The sequence below is a fragment of the Natrix helvetica genome (genome assembly GCF_964273705.1).
Source record: "Natrix helvetica genome assembly, chromosome: 2".
NCBI lineage: Eukaryota > Metazoa > Chordata > Lepidosauria > Squamata > Natricidae > Natrix > Natrix helvetica.
This window is the reverse complement of record NC_138552.1, coordinates 233,090,289-233,106,329: the sequence shown is the minus strand read 5'-3', so window position 1 is coordinate 233,106,329 and position 16,041 is coordinate 233,090,289. Positions and strand designations below refer to the sequence as shown.

Genomic DNA, 16,041 nt, shown 5'->3' with positions numbered 1-16,041 from the left:
GGTTTGATGACTAGAAAAACAATAACTGGATAATAGAAAAAGTGAGCCTTTTTGTAATCATAGTAATTTGAGTAAGATATAATTTTGAGTGAGAGATAATTTTGTAATTGTAGTTATATTTCTTGCAAAGGAAATCAGAAAGTGTTTCAATTTTTTAATTCTTTCTGCACATTTTGCTTTTCTTCTTTTTTCTTTATTGCTTATGTGTTTTGTAAATCTTGATTTAAAAAGTATATAAGAAAGGAATATGTTATTATTTGCGGATAGTATTGAATTTCCATTACTGCTATCTATGATTTCCTGAGATTGTAAATTGCTTGACTTGCAGACTTTCAAGTGTATCTCTCTGTCTCTATCTCCCTTTTTCTTTCTCTCTCCCTGACACTTTCCCTTTCTGACCACTCCCATACATCAGAAGCCACTGAATTATTTTGCAAGAAATATAAATACAATTACAAAATTATCTCTCACTCAAAATTATATGGCGAGAGAGAAAGACAAGAGAGAGATTAACAAACACCACTGTTGCCATTCTCATGGAATATTTATTTTCAAAATATGCACCAATGTTTCTAAAGATATTAGCACGTCAAAGTAAAGATAGAAATATATTTATTACTAATCTGTGGGGTCAATGTAACAGAATATGCAAAGTATGGGAGTAAATGGAAATATTGCAAAAAGTATGCAACATTATTTAAAAAATGAAATCTTAGATGTTGAAAGTTCTCTTAAGTGATTTGGATTCTGATTTTCGTACAGATCATCTGAAAGAGGAGATAATCCAGAGGCACATGCAAAAGGCAGCACAAGGTAAATATAATATTCCAGGATAAAATCTTTTCCGCAATGGTATTTGTTTGTAGAAGTTCTCATGGTGTTAATCGTTTTTGGGGGATGGGTGTCTTTCATATTGTTATAGTTCATGCAACAAAATTTTCACAACTTCTTCCTTCATTGTAGACAAATGTCCCACCATACTCACATTAGCAGCAGCAGATTTAGCTGTTTAAATTTAGTGCTGCTCTTTACCGCACATTATGGAGTTGAACCTCTGAGGCCATTTGGTCATCCTGATTTATGCCTAGGTTTGTTTTTGTTAAACATTATCCTGGGATGAACTGTGACACTACAATCTATGAGAGCGGACAAAGAAAGCAAGTGCAATCAAATGTTTGCAAGCATCCCCTTAAACACATGGAGCCTTTTCAAATGTTTATGATTCTCACTCTTCTCTGAAACTGATGTGGGAAATACTACATGGAATAAATGTTAAATAGTATGTTTCAGGATCACACACAATTGGCAATTTTGAGCAGATATTGACCGTATAATAATTTATGTGTCATTAGTATACTTTGGTAAACTTCCTTTATATATCCTTCATATATATATCAATGAGAAATCATAGTTTCATATGTTAACCCCAGATGTGTAGTTGTTTTGCTAATTTTGAATCTTTCAAGATTGTTTTTTTAAAGTTCATTCATCCTTTTAAATTTAATGTAACATGGTGGACTGATATTTACTGTGTGGTTTAAGCATGGTCATTTGCTTAGTGTGCTCAGGGAAATGAAATCAGGTGTTTATTCTTCTGATTTGTCCTGATAACTATAAAAATATGACATAATAATGAAAGAAACTCTTTTTAGTAAACATAACTATATTTAAAAACCACAGGATAAAATCCAAGATAATGTTTCCATTGGAGATGTTGGTGTTAATGTTTTAGCTATCATTTTTATTTATTTTAAGTGCCTTTCTTGATGGAGACAAATTACAAACATTTTGAATAATAGCAATCTATTTTCTCAGTGGGATATCCTTAGGATGTAGAATTCTCATTTAACAATAGTTTTATATTCAACCCTTTCCGTTATTTAGAAAAATGATTTATCTAGAGATTCTTCTCATGCCATCTCTGCATGCCAGATGACTGATGGTTAGATAAATGATTGGCATTTCCTAGTAACATACTCCTGCAGGATATTATTCTATATCTACTCCTACTCAGAATACAGAATAAAAAGTATTGTGGTCCCATTCCCAGCTATTTGAAGGGCTAAGAACAAATTATAATTGTATCAAAGTTACGAAAAGAACATTTTCAAAAATTTGTTGTGGATGGCAAGATAAACCCAACATTTATTAAATTTTGGTTAATATTGGGATTCTAGATTACATTGACTATTTTCTCTGTCTATTGTACACTGATCATAGATAGGTAGTGGTCAGTGCAACATTTTTGTATCTAGTTACATTGACTAGCAGGATACAGGCATTACATGACAGATTTTGTGCCAAATGTCCTTCAGTTCAATTCCTGGTTGAAGATTCGAAGCTCATAGCATAACATCTACCTATCTATGTCCCATAAATTCAAATTGTGATAAGTCTGGTCACATAATGCCTCCCTCCTTCTGGTCAATAAAATACAAAACAACACAGGAGTTTTATAGGAGATGTATTAAAAAAATAGAAACATTCTTCCCCCCTGGAAGGTAGCGGTAGAACTAATAGAAAGTCCTATATAATAGATGCATGACATTATGACACATCTTTATTACTGTGATCTGAGGATTAAGGAAAGGTGAACTGTGTATATCATTTTGATAATTTTATTTCTAATAGATCTGTGGGTGTGTGGAAGGCTAATGAACTTCTGAGCCCAGCCAATTAAGTCATACTTCTAAGAGGACTTTTATGTCACAGATATTGGTTGCTAGGCAGATTGAAATAATCAGTTATATACAATTAGAATTTTGACCAAGGAATGGGGAACCTTTTGTCTTTGGATATCCACTTCTGTTGGGGGCTACAGGTCCCTAGTGGATAGGATTAAAGCAGATAGTAGCAGATACAATATATGTGTGTGCATATATGTGTGGGTGGATGTATAATCTGAGAAAGTATTAGAAACAGAAAAAATATGAAGAGAGAAAGAGAGAGAATGAATGAGTGTGTGTGTGTGTGTGTGTGTGTGTGTAAGTAGGTAGGTAGGTAGATTTGTTTTGACTCGTCTTTTTTCTGTTTCTGATACTCTCTTATTTCGCTTGTCATAGGCAGCAACAGAAGAGGGAGTTTTATAAAATTCTTTTGAAACTCATCTTTCTTAAATTAGTTGAGAGATACATATGGTCCTAAGGTTGCATATTGTTCACCTTAGTTTGAAAAATTGAAAACCTTTCCCTAATATTTATTAATATTGCTGTGATATATTTATATATTATTGCAAAACATTTTTATTTCATCATCAAAGACTATTTTCTGTAAAGGACATTCCCACAATAAGAACACTTTATCAAATATGGAAATACACGTGAACTCATTTTTTTCCTGATTTTTGTTGAACAAGTGACAAGGTCACATGCAACTCAGAGGACAAGAGGAAGTTACGGTAGAGCAGCAATATGAGGGAGTGATGGTGGTGCATGTGAAGACTGAATATGAGTTGGATTTATCTCAGTATTTCAGAGTTAATTTCATTTCAGTGCCATAGTACATTCTGCTGTTTTGAATATTTGTGTTTCAAATTGAAATAATAGCAATCCACATCTGTCTGTTAGCTAAATATTTATAGCTATTGTTTATCATCACTTTCAATAGTGACTCCTAGAGGCATATTAGAGCATTCCTCCTTTTTCCCCCTCAATATTTCTATGTGTAGAATAAAGTAATTGCCATTACTTATCCTTAACAGTTACTCTTGGAATTCTGAGACTAAAAAAAATAGGTTGTTCAGATGATGTTTGTTAAGAACATAGATTTCCATTAATTCTGGAACAAGATTTTGGTAACTTATCTGGATATGCACCTCAAAACATTCTGTGAATATTTTGCCTTAGGGAAAAGTATAATTTATTCTGACTGATTTAAATCTTAAAAGCTTCATATTTCTTCAGTGCCATAGCAAATGAGTTTATTGGCAGGAAATCTGCAAAAACAGTGATGCGAGGACAAATAAAAAGGCATAGAAAGTAAATTTACTTCATTAAAATAATTGCTTGTGTGTTAAACTTGAATTGAACATACTGATTCATGATCCAGGGGTAGGGGTAGGTTGCAATATGTTCATGTTTCCTATAAAAACAATTGTAATAATTATGTGCTTCAACTAGATATATTAAGCGACTATTAATCTATTATAATTCAGTATTATTAAATTTATGTGCCATCCATCTTGCAGTTTGTGGGGATTCTGGGCCACTTACGATTAAATGTGTTACCCAATAATTTGGATTTACTGGAATAGGTCTGAGAAAACTGGCATTCTGGGACAAGGTCAATGAGAAGCTAAGTTAACAAATATGTTAATGGCTTTAATTAGTAATAGTATACTTCTAGTCAGCATTCATGTCTACCATTAGTGTTCACACTGATGTTTTACAGCTATCGGTTTCCTACTGGCATTTTCCACATTTGTTGAGACTACAGTTCCCAGAAGTTCAGGTTCAGGTTCAGGTTTATTGGACTTATATGCCGCCCTTTTCCCAAAGGACTCAGGGCGGCGTACAACATAAAAACACATATTGCAAAATTTTAAAAAAAGATTAAAAAGAATATCCAAAAAACCCAATAGACATTTACAATGAGATTTAGAAATTAAATTAAAATTAACAATTAAAATTAATAATTTATTTTATTCAGGCCAGGCCAGCTTGCTGGAAAAGCCAACTTTTTAGGGTGCTGGAAGGACCGGAGGTGGGGAATTATGCGAAGATCCGGGGGCAGCTCATTCCAAAGGGAAGGCGCTTCCTGCAGAGAAGGCTGTCCCCCTGGGGGTCGCCAGCCAACACTGCCTGGCCGACGACACCCTGAGGAGACCAACTCTGTGGGATTGTACTGGACCGTGGGAGGCTACCGGTGGCAGTAGGTGGTCTCGCAAGTACCCTGAGCCTAAGCCATGGACTGCTTTAAAGGTCATAATTAGTACCTTGAATAGCACCCGGAAAACAACCGGCAACCAGTGCAGGCTGCCTAAAAGGGGTGTAACATGGGAGCACCTAGGTACCCCCATGATAAGCCGCGTGGCCGCATTCTGGACCAGCTGAAGCCTGCTCTTCAAGGGCAGCCCCATGTAGAGACCATTGCAGTAGTCCAGGCGAGAAAGGATGAGGGCATGAGTGACTGTGCACAGAGCATCCCGATCCAGGAAGGGGCGCAACTGATGTACCAGGCAAACCTGGTAAAAGGCCCCCTTAGTCATGGCCGTCAGGTGTTCTTCTAAGCCGCATATCCAGGAGGACACCCAGAAATATGGGCCCTCTCTGAGAGAGTTAAAATTTCTCCCCCTATCATCAAATATGGAACAAATTGGGATGACGGAAACCACAGCCACTCAGTCTTGGAGGGATTGAGCTTGAGTCTGTTGCTCCCCATCCAGATCCGCACAGCCTCCAGGCATCGGGACATCACGTCGAGGGCATCGTTTGGGTGGTTTGGGGTAGAGATGAAAAGTTGGGTATCATCAGCATATTGATGATACCATACCCCAACCACGGATGATCTCACCCAGCGGTTTCATATATATGTTGAACAGGAGGGGTGAGAGAATCAACCCCTGGGGCACCCCACAAGTGAGGCGCCTCGGGGTCGATCCCTGTCCTCCAATCAACATGAACTGTGACCAATCCGACAGGTAGGAGAACCACCGTAAAACGGTAACCCCCACTCCCTACCCCCCAAGTCGTCGCAGTAGGATACCATGGTCGATGGTATCGAAAGCTGCCGAGAGGTCCAATAAGACCAGGACAGAGGAACAACCCCTGTCCCGGGCCCAACAGAGATCATCAACCAACCAATGCGTCTCGTGCTGTACCTGGGCCTGAAACCCGACTGAAACAGATCCAGATAGACAGCTTCGTCCAGGTACTGGGGAAGCTGACGTGCTACCATGCTCTCAACAACTGTCGCTACAAAGCGAAGGTTGGAGACCAGACAATAGTTGGCTAAAGAGGCTGGGTCCAGGGAAGGCTTCTTAAGGAGGGGCCTCACCACCGCCTCCTTCAAGGAGGTGGGAAAGAACCCCTCTCTCAATGAAGCATTGGTAATCGCCTGGAGCCAGCCTTGTGTCACCTCCCGGGAAGCCGAGACTAACCAAGAGGGACATGGGTCCAGCACACAAGTGGCAGCACTGAGTCTCCCGATAATCCTGTCCATGCCCTCGGGAGTCACAGGGTCAAACTCATCCCAGATAGTTTCCACAAGATTCATCCTCGTCGACTCGCCCGAATCTACCCAGTCAGAGTCCAAGCCTGTCCGAATCTGAGTGATTTTATCCTGCAGGTACTGAACAAATTCCTCAGCCCTACCCTGCAAGTGGTCTTCCCCAGTTCCTTGATTAAGTAAGGAGTGGGCCACCCAGCTGGGCAGTTATCTGCGGATGCAATAAGAGTGGAAGAATGTTGCCGTTTTGCCGCTTTTATCGCCACTAAGTAGGATTTAATATGAATTCTTACTAGTGTTCAGTCGGATTCAGACCAGCTGGCCCTCCAATCACTCTCTAGGTGTCTTTTCTGGTGTTTCATCTCCCGGAGCTCCTCGGTAAACCAGGGAGCTACCTGGGATCGGCACTGGGTCAGAGGCCACAAAGGCACAATGCGGTCCAAGGCCCCAGTGGCCACCCTATCCCAGGCTTCCGCTAGGGATTCAGTCAAACTGTGACCAAGGGATTCAGAAAAAGTCCCAAGCTCCATCAGGAACCTTTCAGGGTCCATCAGGCGCCTGGGGCGGAACAATCTAATCAGTTCTGCCTCCCTGAGGCGAGGGGGGGCAGTATGGAAGTCAAGCCTAAGGAGGAAATGATCTGACCATGACAAGGATTGGATAGAAATATCCCCTAAATCTAGATCATTCATCCACTGTCCAGAGATGAAAATCAGGTCGAGCATGTGTCTCCTTTATGAGTGGGGTCTTGAATTAACTGAGTTGGTCCATAGCCATCATGGAAGCCATGAACTCCCGAGCTGACTTGGATGTCTCGCCAATGGAATGCAGATTGAAATCCCCCAGGACCATAAGCCTGGGGAAATCAACCGTCAATCCGGCTAACACATTGAGCAGCTCCGGCAGGGCCGATGAAAAGTAGCAGGGAGACAGGTACATAACAAAAAGACCCACCTGAACTCCAAGGCCCCACTTCACACCTGCCTATCTGAGGCACAGTACCTCTGGAGGTCCAAGTCTTTCCCTAATAACCACCACCACCCTACCCCTGCCCTGGGCTCTCGGCTGGTGAAATGCCTGGAAGCCTGGTGGGCATAATTCAATGAGGGGAACACCCCCCTCATGGCCCAACCAGGTCTCCGTAATTCATGCCAGGTCCGCTCTCCCCTCTTGTATGAGGTTGTAAATGAGGGGAGCCTTATGTACCACGGACCTGGCATTAAGCGATACCAGCCGGAGACCCGGGTCCTGTAATTCCGAGCACCCAGGGGTGCGAGAGGGGCAATGCGGGTAGGAGTGCGCGATCGCTCTTAAACAGCAAACCTGTGTCCTCCGGACATAATTTGGCCCTAGGCCCCCACCGTATCTGCCCCTCCCACATACAGTAGAGATGGCAAACCCCCCAATCGAAATGGGGGGTTTAATGTCTCCTCCGGAATCCCAACCCTTTCCAGCACTCCCGACCCGCGCCCATTAGTTAGCTCTGGCCTGTGTCCTGGCAGACTCCCTCCCAAGTCTGTCTGAGCCATCCGAATCAACCCCCCCCCCGCCCACCCCTTAAAATTTGATTTTAAAAACTCTGTTTAAAAAAACCCTAAGAAGCCTCTTCTTCGCATTCCACCTATCGGGATCCCAACATCCCAAGAGTTACAGCCAGAATGGCAGGGTTTTTAGAAGTTAAATTTGCATCAAACTTGAAGGCATCAGGTTGGGGAGGACTATTGTGTACATTAGAATATTTATTAAAATCCTACTCGTTAGTTGAAATTTTCAATAAATTTAAAGTATAAAATAAATTAATTATATGTAGCTCTACTTTTCTAACTCAGGTCAAGTTTCAGAGAAAATTATGGCTGCCTCAGTGGTTGCCAAGTGTATGGCAAGGCTTCCTCATTTGGCTGTCATTGGAGATATTGCTTTCGATCCAGTGAATAGATACTTTGAGGAAACAAAGGGGGTTAAAATTCCTTCCTGTAATTATATTATCCAGTTGTAATATGGCATCTTTCAATAAAGAAAGATTGATCTTAAATGATATACATGTACAACTTGCATACATTATTAGATAACCCAGATACTGTGCATTTTCATAGATTTACCAGTTTTATCTAAGCAAATGGAACATTTCTGACGTAATTGCGGATAAATTCTAGTGTCTGGTGTAGCTATATAAACATATTAACTACAGTAGTTGCTCAGAGGTGAAGATTTATGTCTAAAAGTTCAGTCTTGAGTAGTGTCTAAACAAAACATGATTGTATATTTATACAAAAACATTTCCTCATTGTAAATTCAGATTAAAGTTGATTATATCTCTCAAGTCTATGAAAGTTCCATATAACTGAGGTAAGCAATGCAGATTACAGTCATTTTAAAAATTTTAGCAATTCAAAATGTCAGCCTCACTAAATTAATGTTTGCATAGTATTTGTTATAATTTCAGCTGAAATGTTTCCTTTCTAATTTGTTCTATTTTTTTCCTTTGCATCTCTGATACATTCTTTCCCAGTATTCATTGTTATATCATTCCTTTCCCTTTTCTTTTTTCTTTTTGTTATCAACTACTTTATCACTTATTCTTTTCTTTTCCCCCCCTACCTTCTAGTTTCTACCAACAATCTGAACCAGTAATGTCCAAACATTGGTTTACTGTGTCATCTACTGTTTAAATTGGGTGATTCTATCTTCCCGCTGCCCTCCTCCTCTCTCTTTCTCATTACTTTCTACCCACATATTTCTCTGAGCCCTCATTTGTTTTTCCCGTCTCTTTCTCAACTACTGTTGTGTTTCGTTTCCGTTTCTGTAACTAACTTATATATTTAATTTATTATTTAGTTTAAGTCTGGAGTGATAACTAAAATATGAAACAGGCTGGAAAACTGGTACCAACACCACTGCACATGTCTCAGTTTAGAAAAATGATAACGTAGCAATCTGAGCTTTCTCCCATTCACATTGTACATTTGAGTGGCTGGGTAAACCTCAAGATGATTCTGTAAAGATATAGGTAGGACCATGAACAAATAGTGTTCTTGTGGGATAACAAAGAGATTGAACAGGACCCCAGCAAAAATGCTGTAGATCTTAGGTTCAGCAGATCTGATTTATAATACTCTTGAAGTTGAAATCTGGTGAGGTTAATGTTATTTTACTGGCATAGTATTCTCTAAATAAATATCCTTTTCAGTTGGTGATTGGCCAAGTTCTAAGAATGTTGCTGCTGTAGTCCTTGAAAAATAGTTGTGATAAAATCTAATAACTATGTTGTGGTTTTTATTCGGGCATAAATGAAAAGCAGAACAGAAAAACAACTTAAGAATCTTTTATACTATGGACTTGTATATCTTAGGTTTATACAAAATGTTCCTGATGCAGGGAAAGTTAGGCACTTTCCAAATGTGACTTTTTCACACACATGGCCATAAAAATGTCTCAAAACTATTCATTCTTTTTTTTAACTCTTTGAATCTCTTTCAAAGGTTTTGGGAAAGACACTGTTTCAACCAGATGCAAGAACATTGTACTAATGGGGCTTTTTTAATCATCTTGAAAGAAGAAGGAACAAAGACTAATTCCTTTGAACAAAAACTATTCATATAGAAGACAAACAAAAAGTCATTTCAAGGACTTTTGGAAAATGCTTGAAAACTAGTGTGGGGCAATTCAGAAAAACAATATGTTGTTAGCATGAAATCAAACTTTATGGTATGTAAAGCATAACAATAGGAACAAAACAGCTCTATTACACAAAAATAAAGTAAGAAGCATAAAAAGAAGTTTGTTTGCCAACAAGTATGTTTTCAGTTTTGCACTGTCTTGTTAGCAGTGTTACTTTGAGTCTAGAAGCAAAGGGTTCCTCATTTTTACTTATATTATTGATTCCACGTGCCTTTTGCAAAAATTTCACAATGTTACAATGTCTGTAGTTTGTTCAAATGTCTTCCTGAAGACTTTCTAATGCAGTTTAGCTTGCTTCCCTTTTTCATTTTTAGTTGTAATAGTCTAGTAAAAAATACCATTTAAAATAAATGTAGGCCTGAAAAATTATCTGAGATGTTCATATGCTTGTCCCAGATCAGACTATTAATTGTTAATGTTTGATGAACAACTGGCATATTTATGTATTTCATCTATATTGATTTATTCCTCAAATATTGTACATGACTCTAGGCAACTAACAATTAAAAATAACAAGTAAATTATAAATAACATGAATAGCATCAGGAGCCACCGATCTGCAGCACTAAAAATCATCCCAGTTAATACAGCCAAGAAATGGGCTCAACCACACTACCAGTGCCTCAGTGCCTGATGGCAAAAGCAGGTCTTTAAGGCTTTGCATAAAGCCAGAGGATTGGGGTGAGTCTGAAGGCAGATACCAAACAGAAAAGGCTCTCTGTCTTAAAGTGCATTTGTTATATTATTGTTGACACCTACCGATGTCCGTTAGCAGATGCTGACTGGACATCTGATTCTAAATTTTGCTTAATATTCCAGACTGAGATATCTTTGTCTCTTGAACCTTTGGATTTTAAACTTTTAAAGTATATAGCTTTTTTTTTTAAATGGTGCTTTTCTTCCAGCTCACACAGTATACATAGCAAACCTTGCTATTCCTTCTCCATAAACATGAGTCGCTTAAAGTGAGATGGCTCAGAAACACCAGCAACCAGGAGCACCTAGCTGCCCTATCTGAATCATGACTTGAATGTAGGTCTTCATAGTCCTAGTTTAACTACATCCTCCTGGCTATCACATTGATAACAAAATGACATATGGTGTTGCTTACGACAAAAACAGATGGAAGGGATGTTGTCCAAAGGTGATTTATTGGAATTTGTCAAGTTTTAATCTCCTTCAAATCATGCCTCCTCCATAAGAAACCATCTGACAAATACAACCACATAAAAATGCTTTTTAAATATTTTTAAGTAGCTGAAATGCTTTATAAGAACTCTACCTAGAGCGGATTCATTTCCTGCGGGTCAGAATAGCCTCTTTTATCTGTCACCTTTGTGTGGGTGTGAGCTGTTTAGATTTGTGTATTGTTTTAAATTTGAACTGTTTTTAATTATAAAATTAAGTTTTATACATAAGATTAATCTCTGTTACATCACTTGTATCAGTAACAAGTAATTTGCTCTGACTTTTTTTTTAAAATACAATTTGTCTTTTCTCTGGAGAAGATCCTCCCCACCCCCCATATTCTCTGGAATCCTGCTGACTGAAAGTGAGGAGAACAGTCGGTGCCTTTCTTGTTTCAGACCTGATGACTATAAACTGAGCCATACTGTCTGGTTGACCCATTGCCAGTATGGGACAGGAACCCCTTTCTGAAGTCAGAAATGGATGCTAGCCTTTATTCTCCTCCCTCTCATCATGAATCCAACCTCCATATACGTTTACTGCTACAGTTTGAAAACAGGCACTTATTTTTAATACAATAATGCAATAGCAGAGTTGGAAGGGACCTTGGAGGTCTTCTTGTCCAACACCCTGCCTAGGCAGGAAATCCTATACCATTTCAGACAGATGGCTATCCAACATCTTCTTAAAGCTTCCAATGTTGGGGCATTCACAACTCTGGGGCAAGCTGTTCCACTGATTGATTGTTCTAACTGTCAGGAAATTTCTCCTCAGTTCTAAGTTGCTTCTCTCCTTGATTAGTTTCCACCCATTGCTTCTTGTCCTACCCTTAGGTGCTTTGGAGAATAGTTTGACTCCCTCTTCTTTGTGACAACCCATGAGATATTGGAACACTGCTATCATGTCACCCCTAATCCTTCTTTTCATTAAACTAGACATACCCAGTTCCTGCAACCGTTCTTCATATGTTTTAGTCTCCAGTTTCCTAATCATCTTTGTTGCTCTTCTCTGCACTCTTTCTAGAGTCTCCACATCTTTTTTACATCGTGGCAACCAAAACTGAATGCAGTATTCCAAGTGTGGCCTTACCAAGGCATTATAAAGTGGTATTAACACTTCACATGATCTTGATTTACATGAAGTTACCTTATCTTACCTGTGCTTGTCCATTTGCACTGGAGCATTTTACTTCTTTAAAAGCTAGCTGCAACAGTTTAATGGATATTTTGCAGAGGCAGGAAAGACCCTCCAACTGAGCCAATGCTCACCATTACTTCTAATATTTTCAGAGCTGCTTTTTATCCTTTCTATTGCAAAACTATACAGTAGTCAGTACTATTTTTGTGAACTTTTTAAAAATGCTCTTTGTTATTATTTTATTATTATTTTAATAACTGAAGTCTCATCATTTTCCCGTCATTTGAGATAAGAGTTTCATTCCCAGCTCCAAAAGGGAATTGTCAATCACTTTCCTGAAAGAAAAAAGTGGAAGGGGATAGTAGCATGTAGTGATCCACTACTACTACATGGAGTGGGGAGATACTAAGCAAGATTTCCATAGGGATCAGCAAGTTTATGCCTATCAGAGAAGATCAGTAAGAATTACACATGTGTGTGTCTGTTGGTGCACTTGCATATTCAACTATGTGTTTGTGTATCTCAATGCTGCTACTTTTTTTTAGTAAATTAAATATTAAGTGTTTACTGAATAGCTGTGAATAGATTTCAGTAAAATATGTTAAGGTTGTACATATTACCAGTGTAGCCAGCATTTGAATAAATGTACTGGATTGCGCTGTTAATTTAGGATTCTAGAAATTAGAAAGTTAGTAGAAAAAAAATTATAGAAAATATAGGAAAAATAAAAACAGATAAATAAAAGCCATCCAAATATCAGTTGAATATTGAGAAACTATCAAAAAATCATTAGAGAGAATCCCAATACATACTAGAGTAGTAAGCATAGTAGGTTCACAATAAACCAATAAAGCTTTACAAGCAAAATGTCTTTTGTTACAGATATTATATAAAACTTTTTATAAGTTTAGTACGAATCAATCAGTGTTTGAAGCTAGGATCAGCTAAGAAACTAACAGTTGACTGGCATGTTCAATTCTACTTACAGATAAAAAGCACTAGATTTCAGGATGACCAACACTGGTAGTTGCAAAAGAAATAGAATGAATTAGGTTGATGTACTAAACCATCATATAGTTGTTTAGTTTTGGCTTACCATATATTTCATGCCAACCATTATGGTTAGCTGGTCATGGTTTAAGCTTAGCATGTTAATAGCTAGGTCACTGCATATTTCATTAAATAGGGAATTATAAGCAGGAGATAAATGTGGTACTTTATTCAGTGCAGAGAGGCACTCAAAAGTAAATTATATTAGTAACAATAGATTGCCAGAGAATACGGTGTTTCCCTGAAAATAAGACAGGGTCTTATTTTCTTTTCACCCCCAAAATAAGGCCTTATTTTCGGGGAGGGGAACTTATTACTTTGGGGATGCAGGAGGCAGCAAGCATGGTCACATCGTGGCTGCTGTGTTGTGCTGCTGCAACAGCGCAACACAGCTGCACGTCAGTTGTTTGCCCCTAAGGCTGTGTCCACATCCTCCTGTCCCTGCGCCAGGCTCTTCGGGAGCCCACTCGAAAGAGAGAAGCTGCCTGGCATCTCTTGCAATGTAGTGCCCACCAAATGGACAACCTCCCTCTGTAGCTGGGCAGAGCACCACTTACCAACCAAGCAGTATTCCAAAGGTCCCAAGCCACACAAGCGCCTGTCCCCCCTGCTAGTGCACCTCCCAGTCCTCACCACATAGATGTGGGTGAAGCTGGTATGCACCAGGTCCTTCAGGAGCTCACAGCCAATGCTGCGGGCACCCACCACCAGTACCTACGTGGAAGCCACAGCCTGGGCCAGCTCCTTCTGCAGGGCCAGGGCTGCCACCACCTCCATCCCAGCACTGATTATGGCTTCCTCTGCGGCTTCCAAACCCCAGCTGGAAGCCACTGGAAACAGAGAAAAAGCTGGTTTGGCCAGCCGCCTGCTGCCAAGTCTTCTGGGAGCTGGGGCAGAATCATAGAGCGGGAAGCAGACTCCCAGAGCAGCCACTGCCAAAGACTCTCTCTGTTTCCAGCGGCTTCCAGCCAGGGTTTGGAAGCCATAGAGAAAAACATCCTTAGTATTGGGATGGCGGCGGCCCTGGCCCTGCAGGGGAAGCTGGCCCAGGTTGTGGCTTCCAGCCAGGGTATTGGTGGTGGGCGCCAGTGGCGGGCACCAGCGGCATCGGCTGTGAGTTCAAGGATCTGATGCTCACCAGCTTTGCCCACATCGACTTGGTGAGGACTGGGAGGTGCACAAGCAGGGGGGGACTAGTGCTTGTATGGCTTGGCGCCTTCGGAATACTGCTCGGTCAGTGAGTGGTGTTTTGCCCGGCTGGAGAGGGGGAGGTTGTCTGCTGGGTGGGCACTACATGACACATTGTGGCTATGCTCTTGCGAGCAGGGCGGGAGTTTGTAGGCGAGGGAGATGGATAGATGGATGGGAGGTGGGTGAGCGCCAAGAACACTGGGGACAGATAGAGTGAAAGGCAGCTCCCGATCAGATCAGCTGATCCACGGGTCACAATTAAGGAGCCCAGCTGTCATTAGATGACCATGGAAGGGGAAGGGCTGTCTCCTGTGCTGGGCACACCCACCCCTTCACAAGGGCTTATTTTTGAGGGAGGCTGTATATTTAGGCCCACCCAAAAAATCAGGTTTTGCCTTATTTTCGGGACATGTCATATTTTTGGGGAAACACGTTATTCATAATAAATTCTACAGTGCATTTTGAGGGGGTTACTGATCTTTCTTCTGAAGCTATCAATCTTTTTACAATTTACTCATCTAAACATGGAATGTATTTGGCTTCCATACCATTTGCAGTTCAAAAGGCATTAAAGGGCATATACATTTAATAAATAAATAAAATAGTTATTAAAAGATGACCTTATTTCTTTTGTTTACTAAGAAAATATTTATATACATTCATGAATTATTGATTTGATATCTTCACTTCATCAACTTTGTATAATGTCTTTCCCAAGAACAGAAAGGATGGAAGAATACTGTAAAGGAAATAAAGCACATAGTAAAGGAAATCCCAGGTATTTTCTTAGCAGTCACTGGGAGAAATGCAAGATAGTACTATATTAAAAGCAAAATAATTTTGTTGGAGACAAGTAAGAGGAGAATTCTAAGAGACAAATTGGAACAAATAATTCATATAGAATTAATACTATATAATGTCTTTTCTATTGAACAAAGGGGAGTCCAACCTCAGCCATGGAAGATCAGTGAATGACTTGGGGCCACACTTTGTCTCAGCCTACTTCATAGGCTGGTTATGGGAAGAAAACTGGAAAGGAGTATTATATACATCACTTTGTACTTTTTATACCATTTCTTTTTAAGGGGGGGCGGAAGGGGGACAGAGAGAATTCCACAACTTAAATTGTGTCCTTTGGCTTTATTTATCTAATTTCTAACATGGAGTGATTATAATTTGCAGCTCTAATCAGTCCTCGAGAAATGAATCAACCTGATCCAATAGAAGAGGCACTTCGAACACAAATTGAACAGAAAAAAATAAGGTTCTCTTAGCTTGATTATTATATATGTTAAAAACTTAAATAAGTATGAATATTTCTTGTACACAGTAAGTTGGTAACATGTACATTTCATATACTGTATGCTATTAAGTTAGCTTAATACCTGTCTATACATGGACCGTATTTCAGCTATGGGAAAACATAGATTTAGCTAGATTGTCAATCTATTGAAAAAAGATAATAAATGTTCTCTTGTCCCATAATTAGCTAAAGTCCCTTTTCAAGAAGAGCTTCCCCAAACCTTGTGCCAATTGGTTGCTTTGGGTCTTTTGCTAAACTGGAACACAGAAATAGTGGAAAGCTGGCAAGAGAACAGCTGAACATTGTTCTAAAGGCAAAGACCAAAGGTA

At 39.6% G+C, this 16,041-nt stretch overlaps 1 protein-coding gene and 1 long non-coding RNA gene across 2 annotated transcripts in view; one reads left to right on the top strand and one right to left on the bottom strand.

Moving 5' to 3' along the window:
* KIF6 (kinesin family member 6) overlaps nt 1–16,041 on the top strand; it is a 144,310-nt gene that overhangs the window by 107,234 nt on the left and 21,035 nt on the right. Inside the window, exons 16-17 of the mRNA XM_081940835.1 lie at nt 763–813; nt 15,592–15,673. Of these exons, the coding sequence (XP_081796961.1) occupies nt 763–813; nt 15,592–15,673 (133 nt within the window). The remainder of the gene's footprint in view (nt 1–762; nt 814–15,591; nt 15,674–16,041) is intronic.
* The window catches only part of LOC309385989, a 60,598-nt gene continuing 60,246 nt past the window's right edge, over nt 15,690–16,041 (bottom strand). Inside the window, exon 4 of the long non-coding RNA XR_014174323.1 lies at nt 15,690–16,019. This is a non-coding gene — a long non-coding RNA (uncharacterized lncRNA). The remainder of the gene's footprint in view (nt 16,020–16,041) is intronic.